This window comes from Urocampus carinirostris, chromosome 18 (assembly GCF_059441175.1).
Source record: "Urocampus carinirostris isolate Australia breed hairy pipefish chromosome 18, RoL_Ucar_1.0, whole genome shotgun sequence".
Lineage (NCBI taxonomy): Eukaryota > Metazoa > Chordata > Actinopteri > Syngnathiformes > Syngnathidae > Urocampus > Urocampus carinirostris.
The window spans coordinates 20,896,480-20,917,614 of NC_142366.1; the positions used below are offsets into that span (position 1 = coordinate 20,896,480).

At 40.3% G+C, this 21,135-nt stretch overlaps 1 protein-coding gene across 3 annotated transcripts in view; it reads left to right on the forward strand.

Moving 5' to 3' along the window:
- The window catches only part of LOC148348622 (uncharacterized), a 193,820-nt gene that overhangs the window by 102,464 nt on the left and 70,221 nt on the right, over positions 1 to 21,135 (forward strand). For all 3 annotated transcript variants that reach the window (XM_088322749.1, XM_088322748.1, XM_088322750.1), the window contains one exon: positions 16,247 to 16,477. In XM_088322749.1, the coding sequence (XP_088178875.1) occupies positions 16,247 to 16,477 (231 nt within the window). The remainder of the gene's footprint in view (positions 1 to 16,246; positions 16,478 to 21,135) is intronic.

Here is a 21,135-nt window from a genome sequence, read left to right on the forward strand (position 1 = left end):
ATGATGATACACGTCATATATCCGACAAATAACAATTGAAAATACAGGACAAAATATACATCAAATTATGCGACAAATTAAAAGACAAAATATTTGACAAAATAAATAAATCAAAAGATACAAGACATTAAACACGACATAATACCTGACAAAATAAACAACACAATACGTGAAAAAGATAATGATGTAATAAATACACTATATAATATGTGACAAAATATGCGACATAATACGCAACATAATGCATGACAAAAATACATACCACAAAATACGTGCCAAAATACATGAATAAATACACGAAAAAAATAAACGACAAAAGGAAACGAAAGAGCACTTGAATATCAGTGAAAAAATATGCATTAAATTACAATAACAAAAAAATTACAAAATACACGACAAAATAAATGACAAGATACATAACAAAATTCACGATAAAGTTACGCCAAAATGTACCACCAAATAAATAAGAAAATCCACAAAAAAATACCCGAAATAATGCACAACACAATACACGTCACAATACACTGCACAATACATGACATAGTACACAACATAATACACGACATAATACACGACAAAACAAATGACAAATACTCAACAAAATAAACGACAAATACTCCGAACCGAATACGCAATATAATACACCACAGATTATGCCACAATATGCATGACAAAATACTTCAATAATAAATCATGAAATAAATTTAAGAAACACACAACATATCACACAACATCCACTCTAAAATAATACACAACTTAATACCCTCCAGAACATGTGCCAAAACATGCAGCACAATATACACAAAATTCGCGCCAAAATACACGACAAAATACTCTATTGAAAAAGGAGATACACATGAAAGAATACACGACAAAATAGACAGAAAATTAATAGATGAAATAAATGAAAGAATACACAACAAAATACACAAGAATATACTCAATAAAACAAGCGACAAAATACATGAAAAAAATACACTACGAAACACACGACATAGCACACGACATAACAACATACGACATAACACACGACAGAATACACAAAAATATAAATACTGAAAAAAATACATGACAAAATAAATACAAAAATGCATAATTATATGAATTGTTGAGTGTTTAACGTTTGGTCAGAATTGCATTCCGCAATGTCAGAAAATGATCAAATAATGTCAAGACGTGATGTGAATACTGTGTTTTAGATCAATCACATGTGATTGATACTGGCGGAATGTGAGTTTGGGGAGGGGACCTTACCTTGCATTTGCGCGTCAAAGGTTGCCGTGACCACTTCACCACAGGGTGCCCGCCCCTCCTAGGAGACCAGAACCCTGAAGGGCAGTTTGAATTTTTGCCAGCAGAAGTTAGGAGGGCATGTCCGGACATGAGGAGCTGGACCAAGGCCCCGGCCGGTCCTGGACAGATCTAAAAACGTATGTGGTGCTCCAAAAAGGCGAGATAAGTTTTAAAAAGAATAAACTCTTTTATCCAATTGGTCAATAAATTGTTTGTTAGAATAATTTATTTACCACCCATATTCGCTACAGAATGAATTGCATTTATTTGTTATTCTTGTTATATGGCAAGTTTTTGGAGGTATTTATTATAAAAAAAACTGGGCACGATTGGTCCTGTCAGCAGCAGGAACTCACTTACTGTAAGTGCTCTGCAACAATCAAAAGGAAGCAATTACTTGAATTCAAATGCTGGATAACTTTACTGTTTAACTGTGTCTTCTCTTTGAGAAAAAACATTTTATTCAGTGCCATTAACCGCCTTGGACGTCAACGATTCATTTTACAATGCGCTCTCAATGAATGGGTTTAACAAGGCAACGGCTGACAATCCCATTGTTGCTCTTGTATTGTTGACGCCGTAATGAAGTATTTCAATGAAAAACGTACAAGGAAGTTCATTTTAAAGCGACATGGGCAGCAAATTAAAAAATCTACAAGTTGTGCAGGATCCAAATGAAATCTAATATTCACTTCAATGTAACCAACTGTCTTTTGTCAGTGGGACCGATAAGAGGGTTGCACAGGTGCAGCAATTCAGTTCCATATTCAATTTTTCAATGTAATACAGACGGACATTGTCTAATTCTAAAGTAGGGTTAATAAGAAGGTTTGTGATAATTTTAATACAATATACTGATATTTAGAGCCACGGACACGAAATGAGTTTTACTAATGTGATTTTTTTTTCTTTTAATGCAGCAGCACTTTTTTTTGACCTTTTTTCCTCACTGCTTTTTTTTACAAGAGAACAAAAGAAAATCCCCTTCTATTTTTATAGCTTTCCATTTGGGAGTTGCTGTATTTTTCTGTATATGCGTGTGGGCAAACAGGAGGATGTGGCCTTCATGTTTGAAATTGTTAACCCTAAGGATGGACTATTACCTTCTGTCCTGGGATCCAGTTTCAGTTCCTTATCTGACCCAGCTTTATCCACAAAACTGCTGTTTTTCTGATCTGTCCATAGAAAACCACACGTTCACATGATCCTTTTTTTTGCTTTGTATCCAGCAATTGTACAGTGCATTGCAAAAGTATTGCCTAACCCTCAAATATTTACTCCAAAACACATGAAAATGCCGACGGATCTAAAAAAAAAAATCCGCCTAAAAGATGGCTGCACCATTGGACGATCCGTCTTCTTGCCATATAAATCCTGTTTACAAGTAAACAAACTCATACAATTATTTCCAATATGGCCATTATCCTCTGACCTTTTGATTGGCACCATTCTCGGCCAAAAGCAGGCTTTTTTTACACGGTCTACAAGGGCCAGTATTGATAAAACGGAGATCGCCTCCTTTAGCTCTGAATATGTTTAGCCAGTAGTAACGGATTCAAATTATGATTGACACATTGGTTAGCCAATGAAATTATAGAAAGAATGTTCCACGGTTGGGTGGAGGGTTTTCAAATTAGACCCCAAAATAAACGTGCGTAACACCACTCATGATTAATTTTAATGCACCATTATTATTGACATCTGGAAAGAGAAGTCAAACATTTACAACTCTTTCATAATGCCTAAAAATGGGCCAGATTAAAATACACAGTTGTATAGGTTTTATAGCTGTAAACTTGTTGTCTCCAAATGGCCATTATTAGTAATGTCTAGACCTACCTTTTGAAAAAACTGAAAAACGCAATGTTTAGCTTTTCAAATTGTGCATAATGTGTTATGGATTAATATAGCAGGGATGTAAAGGCTTTTGCTGACATTTTTGGAGCCTATAAGGGTGTGTTCACATTGATGAAGTTGATCTGAATCGCTTAAGCACATTTTCCTCTCTTTATGGTGTTCGTATAATCATTTTCTTATTTATTTTCTGCTCATTTCTCATCTTGACACGTATATACTCGCCGCCGCCACCTGCACCCCCAACTGTACAAATATTCACCCCCTCCTGTCGTCCTCTACCCCACCTTATTTATTTTTTTCAACTTCTCTTTATCTTGTCTTTGTCTGTCAGTAGGGATGCTGCCTCGCGCAAACACAAGCAGACCGAGATACTCTTAAGAGCTCATTGATTTAAAAATACCTTCGATATTGGCGGTCCCCTTCCGCAGATTCGTTCAGGAGCTTATCACGCACGTAGACATCCACACGCCGAGATGTGCATAAAGCAAAAGCTCTCACTCCAAAGTTTCTCCTTAAACTTTGCGATTGACCTAGTTAGCATGTCATTTTGACAAGGTGTCTGTTTTGACACAACGCTCTCTGGTGTTTATCAACATTCATTCTGCCTATCACGCACTCACGCTGGGAATCAGCGCGCACACATGATACTCAAAGATAAATGAAGCCGAGATTTAAGATTTAGCGGAGATTGCCGGCATTGAATTTGGGCTATAGAGTCCGACGGTCACACACGCTATGCCGGAAATGTCTCAAACTCGATTTACTTGGGGGCCACCAAAACTTGGGTCTGAGTGACGTTGGGCTGCATCTTGTTTCATACATGTGAACCTAACAACATAATAATTCGTAGTTAAATGCATCAAAGCAAGTGAGCCGTTCGAGAGCCGGCTCTCTGTAATGAGTTGAGCCGAAAAAGCCGGTTCTCTAAAAATAGATGGACTTTCTTTCGCTATACAACTACCACTGAATGATGCATGATGGGAAATCCCCAGGCGGCAGACGCATGCGCACAGTAGCATCAAACCGCTCGCTTCGTTTGCAACGAGAAAAACGATACCGAGATAGAGGCTACCGCGGCGAACTCGTTTGACTTGATTAATTTGCCGTTTCGTGATAGTCGGTGTATACCGGATGGCACCCATCATTGACAAATTTGCGTTTTACCATACGGATTTTCTTGTACGTCGTATACGTCTTAAAATGCATAATAAACTTACTTTTTACGACAAAAACGTACAGGTTGACAGGTATGTTGTTTTCAAAGACCTTTCTCATGGCCATATTCGATTGTGTTTTTCATCTTCAAATATATCTGTGATTTATTTATGAAATTTTGATTCTTGCATGTGCATTGATCAAAGCTTAGATATTGAGTAAACAGCAAATATATTCGTTTTTGAGCATGCAGGAAGTTCTTCCCCGGAATTTAGCACAGGGAATCCCTACGTTACTTTTTGCATTGTCCATAATAATATCCATAGTTGATACATAATCCTTGCACTAATGTGCATATCATAGTGCTCTGTTTAGTTGTAGCATGCCCCTGTCCCCTTGGGTGCCACCTTTAGGGGGTGATGACACTTCATACGGCAATGCCATACAAACTAATGCAGCCTCCGTTAATTACGAGGGGAAGACGAAATACAATGGCAATGTGAAGCCACCAGAGAGCAGTGTCAGTGTCATTTTTAAGCAAACAGAATAAGAAACATGGGAACAGTTTTAATTATTTACAAGCACTTTACTGAACGCAGAAGTGGATCTTCCACTTTACTTTCAAGCACTTTTCAATCCTTGAAAACACAACATTAAAATGTTTTAAGCACCCATAAGAACCTTGAACGGCAAAAACTCAACAAAAATTACATGTAAAATGCATCCAATGTCGTTTAAGTTCAACAGCTCCTTCCCTCACCTCAGCAGCTTCTCAAATTTGAAAAAGCATAATATCCGGGTGCTGCTGGTCTTCGCGTCGCCGGTCTTGGCGTTGTGGCCGTAGTCTGTTGAAAAAAACTGTTAGGGAGCAACTAAGTAGTGCCAAAGAGCAGTATGATTGCATGCAGCTCCAGAGTTGCTTGTACACAAAAGCAGGGGAGTATCGATTTTGTTGGTATTTTTGGGGGGGCTTTACGCAAAACCTAGCTTAAAGACACTCCCAGAGGCCTAAAGTACCACTCTGAATTTACGAAAATTGGTTCATCCGTTTCCAAGCCTTTAAGCCTCATTCTACAACACCCACACACGTAAATCAAAATTTATATAATAGTCTAGATAAAATGTTTCGCTATCAGTTTGAGAAAATTGATCGAATCAGCTGATTTGTTCAAACTTTTAGTCTTTGATATGTACGCACTGCCATGGATCAAACTAGGGAGACATTCATTGGTCTCAAACATTAGCGTGAGTTTTGAGCCCTGGGTAACTAATTAGCATTCAGATAAACCTCGTATTAGCCATACTAACATTAAACTTCTTAATAATTGCCGCAAAACATGAAAATAGTGTCACAACTCTTCATGAAAGCCAGCATGGTCAAATTTACAGGGGTTATACGACTAAAACTTAATAAAGACCCACAAATGAAAACAAATAACAGAACGCAGAATCGCAGTTAAATGAAGCATCTCTATTGTCACTATACAAAATAACAACACAATTGGAAGGCGTCTCCTTTCTGTTCAAGAAAGTAATTTAGAGAGCAGCTGGCTAGCTGCACTTCAGGTCTTCAAGATGATTAAAACAAAATGTTCCCAAATGTAGCTCCAGGTCATCCATTTCATTGGTAACTGATCTGCCAATGGTGAGATGCAGCCTCGGCAGGGGTAGCCTGTAAGAGCTGTTATGTAGCCTAGCCGTAGCAGTAGGCCATACCTGCAGCAGCGCTCTTGCCTTCTCTCCCAATAATAATCCACGTAGCATTCGCTGGTGATCACTATTTTTTTGTGACTTTCCTCAGATTCAGATATAATTGAAGAATTTATTTTGAATGTAACAAACCGCTAAAAGCTAGCTGTTGCCATGCCTCGCAGCTTTTCCAGTGCACCCGCCCCGCTGTTTGACTGACAGCATACACCAACCTATAACTGTCACATACACAGGCAATGAAGCCCACCCAAGACACACATACACAAACACATACAGTGTGGGACCTCCCTACTTCGCGGTTCCACGTTTGCGGGTTCAGAGCTTCGCGGGTCTAAAAAATAAGAATAATAAAAAAAATATATATATAATTTTTTTTTTTAAGCATTTTTGAAGGGGCTTTGCTACTTCGCAGGTTTTCACTTTTCGCGGGTGGTTTTGGTCCCCATTAACCGGGTCTAAAATATTAATAAAATGAAATAATTAAAAAAAAAATTAAAAACATTTTTTTTTATTTTTTTTATTTTTAAAGCATTTATGAAGGGGTGTCGCTACTTCACGGATTTTCACTTTTCGCGGGTGGTTTTGGTCCCCATTAACCGCGATAACCAAGGAATTACTGTACATATATACAACCTGCCCCCTTATTATAGCATATTCTCTCTGCTGCAGAACACAATACACGATACGTTGATATCAAAGACAATTCAGTTAAATTCAAAATCTGCAAAGCAGTGAACCAGCAATAACTAAAGCGCAAAGTAGCAAGGAATTTCTGTATTCATGATTGCATCGTCATCAAAAACGATCAATTACCAGTAAATAAAATAATGCACAGAATGCTATTCTATATCCCCGCCACTCGCTTTAACTGGGGTACAGTGTATTGCAAAAAGCCTGCTTGCTGACTTTAAGGGTGAGAGTTCAAAGAGCCAAGTTAACGCCATCAATCCCCTCGGACAGTTATAAATGAGTGCTCCGCTCTAGTCAAAACAATCCCCGGATCACTCTCGACCAGCAGGTGACGGAAAGCGGAAGGCAGCAGTTGGTTCAATTTATCACGATGAATCGTTTTGAAAGTTTGCAGTAAACGGGGTGGCTAACAGCAGTTGTAGAGATTTTGATTTTGTTCAGTAAATTCTAAATGAATGCATTGAATGGACAGTGTGTATTTAACACATTCAAATAGTATAAAATATGGGAGGGTACATGTTTTTGAAGTACTCATCGGGTGAAAAATGTGCGTTTATTTTAGGTAACATGAGCCTCACATAATGGGAGCTGACATGATTGTCCTTTATCTTGCTGCTAGGCAGTGGTAGGCATAATATTTGGAGTTGTGGGCAGCTTTGTGTTAAAAAACTCAAGAAAATAAAAAATATGTTTTTTTTTTTAACCTATGGTCTCAAATCCGAAACATTGGCGATACTTAAGGGAAGATGTTAATGTAGGCCCATCAAAAAGACATATATTTATCATAATTACTGGTGTGAATCACATGTGCCCGCTCATTTGGCGTCAACCGCTGCAGGCTCTGATTGGCTCCCTGTACCTATTTGAGCCTAGCCCTGTCAATCCCCTGTTGTCAGTCCGTCTGCAAACCTCTTTGTATGCAAGGCAAGTCTTTTTAGACCCTAACTCCCACATTGTCTCCGGCTACAACCTGTTTTGATCCCGACCACATCTGCTCTCCCGTCCCGCCTTACGACTCGTTTCCCCGACCACGTTTTTGCACTCCCTGTCCCGGATATCGACCTGTTTTCCGTCCCATACATCTCCATTGCTCGTTACGGAAGATCCACTCCCGTATTCGGATCACAATCAGAGTGCAAGAGCGACATGCTTCCAGTGTCTTTCAATAAATCTTGTGCAAAACGTTACGCAATTGGGTCCTGATTCCGTTCTGGTCCCGACAATATTTTGGGCATTTCTAAATTGCTTTTTTTTTGGACCATCCACTAAGGCAATTTTTTTAGAATAGCAGCCACAGTATGCATTTCTGGTTAATAAGATATGCAGACATTTACAATTGTACGGCATTTTTTTTTTGTCTAAGAATAAGCATTGAATATAATTCTGAGTCATGTTTATTTGTGACACCCTTAATCACAAGGAGTCTCAAACGGCTGCACAGACCACAGACTATTATGACACCATCCCCTGATCTAAAACCTACATGAGGGAAAGGAAAAACTCAAAAACCCCAACATGAGGAAAATGAAGAACCCTTGAAGGGACCGCACATGATGTAATCCTCCTTCCAGGATGACCAGGCTGCAATGGATGTTGCAATAACAAATAATACACAGTTATTGTCAACATGAAATATAGGTCATTCATAATTCCCCTTCTTAAAGCACTACTTTTAATAACATTCTTTAGAAAACTGCAAATGCTTTTCAGCGAGCTCAGGAGGATTTTTTACATGATATTTGACAAATGTATTGTTGAATTAATTGATATGACACAATTAACAAGTAAAGAAAAATGTGCCCAGCTATTGGGGGACACTGGGGACAAGAGTGGCACCAAATCAACCTATTTTTATTAATAGCACTTAAAAACAAACAAAAAAACATGTCATACGAAATATGCCAAGATTAGTCGACGTTCTTGGCAAAAATGAAAGATAGAAGTAGTCGACAATCAATCCCGTTTTCTATTATTGGCACCAGACACGTCTTTCCAACAGTGGGACACCTTACATGATTATAATAACTTATTATAATCTCTGCAGAGAGTCGCTCATGCGCAATATTGTCTTTGTCTCGACTGGTAACCTTCAAAAATGACGGCGTTGGCATCAAGTACGCGTACCAGAACTTCTCAAGTTTGAGAGCATTTTAGTTTGGATACGGTCAATAAAAAGCCTACTTGCGTATCATTGCAGTACCACGGTGACGCATGAACATTTAAAGTGAAAGCATGTCGGACAGCTAAACGAAATGGAGTCCGACTCGCCTCGGTAAGTCAAGTCATGGTCAAGCCAATATAGTTTTAGGGACATTCATTACACACATTACATGCGTATATTTCGCTATGAAAGAGAACTCGATATATTTAAACCTAATGCATGCAGTCCGAGGAACTAATGTCAGTTGTTATAACCATTTGATTTCAAACTGATGAGAATTGTTTGGATATTTCATTGCAGACACCCCCGAATGTACTTGTCAAAATGTACAAAATGTTTTTGTTTTATTGAATATTCTACAGCTGCTAATGATGCTGTTCTTGGTTCACAGGGATAAACTATGTTTATCTGTCTTTAATGTATTTACTTTACCCGTCCCCCAAAGAGGACATGGACCCATTTTCGGATTTTCTTTATGGTTTTAGATGGGTATTATATTTTAATTGTGGGTAAATACGCAGTATGTTACCCATTTGTCTTGTGTGATCGATTTCATGCTAAATGTAAGTAAAATAATAAAATTAATAAAATTGTTTCAATAGTGGGCAACTGGTGAACTATTAAAGTAGTTGATAATTGCAGCCCTACTCTTTTAACTAATTCAGTGTCATTGTTACTAATGTGACTCAGCTGTGCCCGCTCATTTGGCGCCAACTGCCGCGGCTTCTGATTGGCTCAGTGTCAGTATTTAAACCCCGTCCTGTCCGTCCCCTGTTGTCAGTCCGTCTGCAAACCACAGTGAATACTAAGCAAGCTTTTTTCAACCCTGACTCCCACCTGTCCTATTTTTGCTCCCGTCTATCTCCGGCAACGACCTGTTTTTCTCCTGACCATGTCTATTCTCCCGTCCCGGCTTACGACCTCTTTTTGTTCCCGACTACGTCTACTCTCCCTTCCTGGCTTACGACTCGCTTCCGACCCCGACCACGCCTTGCTCTCCCAGTCCCGGCTACCGACCCGTTTTTTCCGTCCCTGACACTGCTGCCATCGTTCGCTACGGAAGATCCACTCCCGCGTTCGTAGCACAATCCGAGTACGAGAACAACTTGCTTCCCGCGTCCAGCGAACACCGGATCGTGGACGCAGCTCTTTCTCTTTCCTCCAATAAAACTTGTGAGAATCGTAACGCTATTGGGTCCTGTTTCCGTTCTGGTCCTTACATTCAGTGCCATTACGTGTAAATATAATTTCAGAAGCATTGTATTGTATGTATATGAAAAAGTATCAGTGAACATTTTGCTTGATACGCATCCTTTCACGAAAACCTTTTTTTGTTGAAGTTTTCTCGGAATCGAGTATTTACAAGCAACTTAGCAATGTGACGCTGCTGTCGTGGGATGTATCAGAAGTGGCCTGGAGGAGGAGTACAGGAAATTGATCCAGGACTTTGTCCGATGGAGCGAGGCTAACCACCTGCACCTGAACACCACCAAGACCATGGAGATGGTGGTAGACTTCAGGTGAACTAGAACTCACCCGGTTCCTGTAACTATCAAAGGAGAATGTGTAGAATTTGTCCAGACCTACAAATACCTGGGTGTGCAGCTGTACAATAAACTGGACTGGACTGCCAACACAGAAGCTCTATGTAGGAAAGGTTCCTCAGAAGGCTGGCGTCCTTCAACATCTGCAAGAAGCTCCTGCAAATGTTCTATGAGACTGTTGTGGCAGGCGCCCTCTTCTATGCGGCAGCATGTTGGGGAGGCAGCGCTAAGAAGAACGATGCCTCTCGTCTTAATAAACTGGTGAGGAAAGCCGGCTCTGTTGTGGGCACAGAGCTGGACAGCCTGACAACTGTAGCTGAGAGACGGGCACGGAAAAAGCTGCGGTCAATCATGGACAATTTATTACATCCACTACGCAGCATCATCTCCAGTCAGAAGAGCAGCTTCAGCGAAAGACTGCTGTCAGTCTTGTTCCATGGACAGACTGAGGAGATCTTTTCTCCCTCATGCCATGAGGCTCTTTAACTCCACCCTGGGGAGTAAAAGCCCACATTAAACCCCAACCCCACATTTGCATATTACCCCATTTTATTACAGTGTGTATTTTTTGTAACACTATTTAAATGTTCTTTAATAACGCGCTATATTGGGTATTTTTGTATTCTATATGTTTTATTTTATTTTTAACACAAGGATACTGCTGGGAGTGTGAATTTCCCTACGGGGATGAATACAGTATCAATCCATCTATGTACATCTGTTGTTTACTACACAATGGTAAAAGCTAGAAGATGGGGTTCAAGCTTTCTTTTGATATGTCCTATGCCCATATGGCTACACAGCAACATTTTCTATAGGTCTTCAAAAATGAGTCAAAATATTGGCTGGCACTTCCCATTTGAGAGAAACATCTGGCACTGAAAGAGTTACTAAAACCATTTTTGAACACATGGTTGGAGATGTATGACTTCCCCAGACCACAAATACCTCGATGACATGCAGCCTATTGAACTATGTTAGACGAAATAAAGAAATCAATAGCGTTTCCCCAGAAAAATCCCGGGTCGGCAGCCGCACTCGTGCGCACGCATGCGCGTCCTTTGGTAAAAGTGGGTAATCAGGGGAGCTCACCAAGGAAACGGACGTAATGAAAGCGCTTGTCTGACACGCTGTGTTTGGAGAGAAGCATAAATAGCAGTTTGCCAGCATGTATTGTCTCCCGCTCACCGCTGCGCTCGGCTTAAAACACAAGTCCAATAATATGAATATTTCATCTCGCATCGAGCACAAGACAGTGTTTGTTACTTTATACTTTGACACTGGAAAACCAGGGGGAAATTGGGATTCCCAAACAAAATCTACAACCGAATACATTGAGTGCCATTGACAGCTATAGACGTAAAACCTGTTCTCCGTTTAACTCGTCTGGTAGTCGTTCAGGAGCTTAAAACGAAAATGCCAAGCAGGATTTCTCGTATTGCTATTGTAAGGCGGAAACCGCTTTGTGTCCCATATTGTGCTCAGTGCTGGGGTTCCGTTGAAAATTTTAGACAAAGAAGCAAGGCATTAAGAGAGTAGTTTTGTTGAAGACTTTCATTACAATACATGTAGATATGAAACAAATTGAATATTCTGGGCTTTTTAACTCGACAATGTCCTTCCCAAACAAGCACTGACAACGTAGCTCACTATTGCTTATAGAGTAGGGGGAAAAAGGATTTTTTTATGATTGACGACCAGGTCGGTAGCCTTGTGGGTAGGGCGCCCGCTCCGAGACTGGTAGGTCGCTGGTTCAAGCCTCGGCCGAGTCATATCCAAGACTTACAACATTGGTACTCATTGCTTCCCTGCTTGGCGCTCGGCATTAAGGGTTGGAATTGGGGGGTTTGATCACCTAATGACTCCCAACATAGCAGTTGGGTCTAAAATGGCGGCGCCCTGTTCGGCTGCGGCTACATCGGCTCGCTACAGTTTAACTGTGCGGGTCAGATGTAACGAAATTTCGTTCTGTCTGCATGGGCACAAGAATGAAAATAAAAGTAAATTCTTCTTCTTCTACATGTTACATGTATTCAGTTTAATGCAATAAAAATATTCACTGACTGTGCGTTAGTTCAATGTACAATAAAAGGTCAGGGCAGGCTGTGTGGAAGATGTTTTGTCTCGGACATTTCTGATAACAGGACGCCTGGGTGTGCTGACACAGGATTGTTGGGTACCAAACAACTACCTTGGCACGCCCATGGGAGGATCAGACACGCCATCGTGCGGGGAGAAGATAGCCAATAAGAGAAAGCTAAAGTTAGATGCAGATGACACATAGCCAATAGGCTATGTTTGTTGAAATGTATAAATGATCCCGTGCAACTTGGATGGGGGGCGTCTCCTGTTTACACTTAGATCTGCTGTTAGGAAATAATAAACCATCCGCCCCCGTGTGGAATTGCCGGCTTCCTGGTCATTTCTCTCTCAAAAAACAAGCGTGCATAATTGTTGGATGAATGTACGCCGTGTTTGGTTGTTGGAGTCAGATAACTAATTCGAACAATTTGGTAGATTGGGCCTGGTTTGACAAAGGTCCAAGCTTCAAATCAGACATTTTCGAAAACTAGATCTAACTGGATTTTGCACGTTCTATAAGTTTAGGGCAAAATCAAGGCTTCCCCGTCAACAGTGGATCAGAACACCACTTAGACACCAACAATCAACAATGTTTTATGTAGTAGTAGCAGTACTCTGTTTCCTCTCTCACAGTGTTATTGTATATACGCAAGGTTTGGGGGAGCTCTTGTGATTGTACGGGTTCCTAAATTTTAGTCAGTACAGAACATCAAGTTTTGAAGATATTTTTGTTGCATTCTCATACCTGTCAACCTGTACGGTTTTGCCGTACAAAGTATATTTATTATGCATTTTAAGACGTGTACGACGTATAAGAAAATCTGTACGGAAAAACGCAAATTTGTCAATTATGGGTACCATCCGGTATACAGCGACTATCACGAAACGGCAAATTAATCAAGTCAAACGCGTTCGCCGCGGAAGCATCTATCTCGGTATCATTTTTTTTCGTTGCAAACGAAGCAAGCGGTTTGATGCTACTGTGCGCATGCGTCCGCCGCCTTGGATTCCTTGTGTCTGTTGTGTAGTGAAAGGAAGTCAGTCTTTTTTTTAGAGAACTGGCTTTTTTGGCTCAACTCATTAAAGAGAGCCGGTTCTCAAACGGCCCACTTGCTTTGATGCATTATATTACGATTTTTTATGTTGTATAAAGAAGTTAAGAAAAAAAATATACATAAAAGGAGAAAATGAATAAATACAGGTTTGTGGTTATCCCTTTAATCAGTATATTACCAACAATAATGCAGAAAATGAATGAATAATTTGAATAGGAAAATGTATTATTCGACTTAATTATATTTGCATATATTTTTTCCTTCTACAGTGAATGTCCAAGCTACTTCATTTTTGAACTTTGTTTTAAAATAAACCTCATTCATGTCGAGCAACTCAGGATCTCACAACAAAATGTTAATTAACAATATATATGATATAACGAAACACATCTACAATATGACATGTTAATCCACATAAATAAACACGTTTGGAAAAAAATATATGGTGTAAGATTATTTTGTAAGGGAAAATACGAAAGTTTGTAAGGGCATGGAGCCGTGGAGGTTGACAGGCGAGCACTCTTGCATATATGTTAATGCATATTGAACTCAGTTTGACTGCTGTGCTTGTTGATTAAGATTAACAGTTGCGGACAATCAGCAAACGAGTGACTTAATCGAGGCACATTTTGTTACTTCTCTGTACTAGACATTTCCCTGCTGATTGTTTCTTAAATGTAAGAAATTGACATAAAGGAGTCCATTTTTATGGCTGTTCAAGCCTGTGGATGATCATTTGCTGCGGCTTGTACAAGAGACAAAGTTGGGTTTCTTCATTTATTTTTGCGCGCATGCGGCTTTTATTCAGGTGTGCTCTGTAGTCTACATTACGGTGTATTTATGAGCACCAGAGACTATTCATGTGAAGGAAAGCGCCTAATACTCATATAAATACTCACATCTGCTCCATGAAAACCTGATCTTTTTCTACTTTGAAGTTTGTGCATTAAATCCAACCCTACCGCACCTTTGAGCGCTTTGGAAAAGGCCGAGCGTCTTTTCTTTATTTTAGTCACCCTCTTAAGGCTGCGCTAATACCAGTGGGTTTGTTGGCTTTTTTTTCGATTTGACAGCAACCTGCTGTACGCCCACGTGAACCCTTGGGAGACGCCTTTTTCTCAACTTCGGCGGCACAGCAGTGGGATGTTCTCCTCAAAAATGCCATTTAAAGCGTAGGGAATTATGAGTCAGTTGTGTTTGCCGTGTCTGAGTTTGCCAATCTCGTGGTTGGCAGAAACTGGGGAAAATATCTGACTCAAGCTGAGTCATTGATTTGAAGTTTTCTGTGTACTCAAAATTGTATTCCTGGTTGGGTTAGGGTCAATAAGAAAATTAAAAATAAATCAAGAACGAATGAATAAGAGTTACCCCTTTGCTCAAGTCTTTCGGGAGGTTGGAAAAAGAGTGAGGCTTATTTACAAATACGAGAAGCAGCACGTGCAACTAATTATTTTAATATTAGATTGATAGGTAGATACTTTGTTCATCCCTGTAGGAAAATTCACACTTCCAGCAGTAGGATGGCCTCGGGGTGCTGTGTTGTAGTTTAGCAACAGCGGAGTGGATAACGTCACACGCTAGGCCAAAAGTTCGACGTCCCTCTTTGTGCCCAGGGTTACACCACCTCGTGTTCACGCAGATAGCGCCTCCTCTCTGCTTCCCGCAGGCTTTTGTGTCTCTGTCTGCCTAACAGCTCCACGTTAGCGTCTGGGATGCCAGACGTGAGGTACGTTTCTGTAAAACACAGCAAACTGCACTCCCTGTACGCTTTGATGTTTTTCACCAGCACAGCCAATTCGTCGGTCTTATTTGGTATAATATTGGACACATGCGAAGGAGATTACACAGGAAGCCAGTTAATTTGTTTGACTATTATTACACACTGTTGTTTGTTTTTTTGAACTATCACATATTTTTTGCTTTTGGCCAATTAAGTCGCTGTTCTTTGATTTCTGCTTTTGTAAACTAAGATATGTAATGTAAAAGAAAGGGCTCAAGGAGCCCCTTTAGAACAGGATGCACTTTCTTATTTGAAATCTTCTCTCTCTAAAGTCCATTGATGTCTTCTCTCTTGTTTTTGAATGTTTACTAAATTTGAAGTTATGTGACAATGCAATGCTACCTGTGTATCTCATGAGCTGTCACATTTCAGGACCTTATGCACGTTTACATTAAGTGACACCAGAAATCCAAAAGCTACACACAAAAAGTTTCCTTTTCGGGGGAGAGATTTAAAGTTAGCGGTGCACTTTGTCTTCCTTCTTTTCCGTGCAGGTTTTCGAAAATGCGACCGAGCAAATCCACGGTTAAACCGAGCGGCGAAGAAGCTCTGCGATCTAACTAGTTGGCTGTCATTAGCTGTAAACCGGCAGGTTCTCCTCCAGATTACAGCGGGATTAACACGGATGAACCGAAGATGAGTGTTCCCGAGCCGGTTTAACTTTCTCAACCTCTCCCCTCGAGAGGTGAATGTGGCGGGATTCTCGGCGTAACACCGGGATTAAGCTTCCCAACTTCCCGTCTGTCATTTTAACACGGGTGACTTTCGAGTTGCTGTTCTGGCCATGTTTTAATTAGGGTTTAAATGCCTATCTACTATCGGTGGCGCTCAGCAGTCCACTTTATCTAGTTTGCGTTCCCACCTAATTACGGATCGAGGATTTGTTCTCATCAGTGTGCGTGTTCCGTTTTGTTTTCAGTTGGCCACATCAGAAGAGGAGTTAAAAAAACAGCAGGTGGATCTGGATCTGCTCCGCCGGCAGCTGGAGGAAGCCCGGGAGGAATTAAAAGGGGCCCTTTTGCAAGCAGAAGAGCAGAAAAAAATGGCGGTGATTTTGAGGCACAAATACGCAACTGCTATGGAGAAGGTGCACACGGTGGGAGAGGAGGCGGAGCATTTGCTGAAGGAGTTGCAATCTTCCCAGCAACAGGTGAGAGGAGATTTAAAGGTAATGTACCATATTTTCTGCTCTATAAGGTGCACAGGATTATAAAGCGGACCCCCAAATAATAGTATTTTGTGATATATTTTGCACATATAAAATGCAATGGACGACAATATGCTTGGAATTCAAACTTCAGTAAGAGCTAGGGTTGCATTTGAAATAAATATAATGAAATCAAAAAAAATATTATAAATTATTTTCGGCATTTTCCACCTCTGTGACCTACTTCATTGCCTGTTAAAAATTGCTTAGCTACATTTCTTCTGGCCTGAGAAAGGAGAAAAAGCTACTCGGTCTGTCATGATTTGCCCATTGCTCTCACATGTGCTCACTGTTTTTTTTAGCCCCAGCTTCCACTCAATTCCTAATTAGTTCTCCTATTTGAACACGTCATTCTCCTTCACTCCTTGTCATTCCGTCTGCGAACCTCAGCGCATGCAAGACAAGCACTTTTGACTCTAGCTCCCATTTTGATCCCGACCTGTTACCTGTATCGATCCCCGATCCAATCTCCGTTCTCCTGTTTTGGCTACCCATATCCCCATTCTGTTTCCTGTATCAAGCCCCAAACCAAGCTCTTTTCTCCTGTCCCGGCTACCCGTATCCTGCCCGATACTGTTTCCTGTATTTATCCCCAATCCCTGGCTTGTTCCGATCTCCCGTCATGGCTGCCCGACTTGTTCCGATCTCTGACTACGCTCCGTCCCCCGTCCCGGCTACCCGACTTGTTCCGATCTCCGACCACGCTCCGTCTCCTGTCCCGGCTGCCCGACTTGCTTCCCATCCCCGACCACGCTTTGTTTGCGAGGGCCTCTTGCTCCTCGCACCCAGCGAGCACCAAATTTGCGAGGGCTTCCTGCTCCTCCTCCCCAAAGAGTCTCTGTTGTTTTTTTCCCCTCGCCTGACTTCCTTGATTCCTCAATAGAGCATTGTGTGAAACGTTGCGCGTTTGGGTCACTGCTTGTACCAGTCGTGACAGGGTCTGATTTTTTTGGGCAGTTTTCAGATAGTGGGTATCCTATCTGACTCTGTGTGAAAGAGTTATCAATATTTAGTTGACTCTGCACTTTTTTTCTTTCCTGGGTGAGTGGAATGTCTGTATAGGAAAAATGCTTTGTCAAAAAAGTGCCGAGTCAACTTTTGACTCAAAAATGTCTCTGAACATTGACAAATGTAATATCACCTAGAGACTCAGTCAAAAATGTAGGTGTCATAGTTGACCCCGATCTGTCCTTTCAAACACACGTTAAGAATATAACTAGAACAGCTTTCTTCCATCCTCGCAACATTGCTAAAATTCGCCCTATGCTGTCTCAGTCTGATGCGGCGATTATAATTCACTCGTTTGTTACTTCCCGTCTCGATTACTCTAATGCACTACTCTCCGGTCTCCTGAAGTCCAAAATCAAGAGCCTTCAGCTAGTACAAAATGCTGCAGCGAGGCTTTTAACTAAGAAAAGAAATTTTGATCACATTACCCAGATTTTAGCTAACCTGCATTGGCTCCCTGTTAGCTTAAAATGTGATTTTAAGGTTCTGTTGGTATTATAAAAAATCATGCATGGACTTGCTCCCTCATATCTTTCAGATTTAAATTCCCCCTATAATTCCTAATTCCCCCCTTTTCACATAAGTCAACTGTCTACTTGACATTGTTTTGAGATTAAATGGTGTTCTGGCCTTGAAGAGGGGAATGTGGGGCGGCAGTAGCTCAGGAGGTAGAGCGCTCGTCTTGGGATCAAGGGATCCCAGTTCAAATCCCGGCTCGTCCATGTTACATGTCGAAGTGTCCTTGGGTAAGACACTGAACCCCTAATACCCCCAATAAGCAGGTTAGCGCCTTACATGGCTGCAAGGCCGCTATTGGGAAATGTGGAGCACATTGTAAAGCGCTTTGGGAAGTCATTGACTTGAAAAGCGCTATATAAATGCAGATCATTTCATTTCATTTCAATGTCTTTCAGGAGAAAAACTGCTGAATCAGTAAAACCAGATGCCAAAAAATCAAAACAATTAATTTTGTTTCTCCTTGCCTAGCCACCCTACCATTTTGGTCTTTTTACTCAACGCGGTCCTCTGCTCACCGGTCTGCCACTATATTGCCTTGTTATGTCTATGGTAACTGTTAATTTTTTCCGTCAGTGATTTGTGCACTTTTGTTCCCACTCAGTCTACATTACTCATCCTATTTTGCGCAATTTATCCTTCCAACAGTTTATGGAAATGCATTTTCTGTTCACACAGTAAGGTCCATAAACATGTAAGCCTCTGTGTGCCTGGATGCGGCCACGTGCCGCATAATCTTTTATAAAGTCGTTTTCATTTTTTGTAATATAACTACGTCAAGCAACAGATGAATCATCTTTATTACGTAGAAATTTAATTTGGATGAATTTAACTGCTGCTGCCAAGGTCAGACGGGAAGAATGTCATTTTAATCCAATCAACTTTAATCTGTTGGTTATAAAAGAGTTAGGCTGCTGAAGAATGGCGCTATCTCAGGCCCTCTATTACGCCGGCTAATGGCTTTGATTGTGAGGCGCCTATCAAGAGGTTAGGAGTTCTCATAGAGCTTTTTGACGCTACTACTTATTAACTACACTGTGTTCGATGCATCTTACCCTGTTGTTTGTGTTTACCGGTCAAAATAGTACTTTTATGTTTTTTTTTTTTTTTTAATTAAACGACAAGATATGTGGCTTGATAAATGAAGGAATGGGGAAAACATAGTTCACATGCAACTTGATGATAATAATGAATATCCAGTTTTAGTAAAAGCACGTAGAAAGGTTAAAGCAGTCATATTCAGTTTGGCTCTGATGCTGGATCCAGACTTTCTGTTCTCAGACAGGTGAAAGAATGTCAACCCTTCATTTTTAACTTGGTCTTTCGGTCTTATGCCAGTGTCTGAAATAACGTCTGCCCGGACGCCCGAAGCGTGCATCTTTCACGTCGGGCGTAAATCTTACACAGCGTCTTTGCCAGGGTGGCCGACAACTTTTTCAAGAAAGAAAAAAAAAATCGTTTTTATTTTTTATTTTTTTCAAATCAAACGTTTGCTTTATTCCGTTTTTAAAATCTGTTCGGTTTGCATATTTCATAATTTCGGTTCGTTTGGCAATTTACATACTCTGCAGCCAATGAGAAGCCTGCATCGAATAACTCCGTGCTTCCAGACTTTCCCAAGCCTTAAAAGGCGCACAGAGAACACAAGAAAAATGGAAAGTGGTCAGAAATCAAGCCAAAACCTCAGCCCCAGAAGATTCGAAAGAAGCTAACAAAATTTATGATGCTACAAAACGTAAACGTACATTAAAAGTATCGTTGAAAGAGGAGTTCACGTGGCTTGTAGCAGACGATGCAATGCAAACATTGAATGAAGATGAGTAAATTCAGGTACGTACTCATGGCTGATGGAAAACAGCAAGGTCATATACATGCAATGAATGTTATATGTAGATTTATAATAAACTTCATTTTAAAGTGTTGTACTGTTATATATTCTGTTTATCAATCCTTAATACTTTGGAACTATATGTGTTTTTTTACGATTAGTCATCTTATTGTGTTTCATGTTGTGAAAAATGGGGCAGACAACTTTATGGCTGGGCAGGCAACTTTTCAGAGTTGTCTGCTCTGGTGTCCGTTAATTTTTTTGTCACGAGTTTCCGACACTACTTATGCTTTATCATTCAGCCTAGATTAGTAACCTACCCTGTATATTATAATCACAGATGACAAGGGATTTTTTTTTTGCTCATTTATTCGCAACTGGTTTATTTTAACAGTTGAGTGAATGCATTTTTGCACCTGAACCAACTCACCACACTATACAAATGCAACACCTCCCTCTAGCAGCTGGACAGAGCATGCAGTTATCAAATACCGTGTCCCACCGCATGAGCCGACAATTACTGGACTAAAACGAAAAAAAAAAAAAACTACCACATACTGATATAGATGAATGTTCGCCTTACGCGGCTGATCAATGGAAGAGAGCAAATATACTGGACAATGGCATGCTTTTATGCAAGGATAAAATTGGGCAATTTCCTGTGGCACACTAGATAAGGTCTCACGGCACAATAGGTGAAAAACACTGTTCTAGTTTCTCAACTGCTGTAGGGCGTAGTAAAACAAACTACAGCAATTACAAAATATTACGACCAAAAAGCTAAATCTTTATGTGTCAATCTGGGCAATTATGATTTTAAATCGACTAAAAACAACAACAACAAAAACCCATGAATTTTATCCTACACTGATCGAGTCTTTCAACTGCTGTAGGGCGTGTTAAAACAAAATAATTACTCACTATTAGAAGATTGCCATCTGGCCAAAAAGCTAAATCTCAGTTATGTTTTTTCAGTATAAGCAATTATGATATTCAATATACTCATAAAAAACAAAACATTTATTTTTTCCCCCAAACAAAATTATTTCAAAGAATGTCTGATTACAAAAATTACCACCTCCAAAACGTTCATACAATAATAACCAATTGTATACCGGTTGTAGCTTTTTTCATAGCATCTGCTAACAATTGAGTAGCATAGTGTTTTTCAAACAGCGTGGCAGTGTATATGACATTATAGGATGATAGTTTCAGGACAAAAGAGGATATTTTTTATTGTACCACGAAC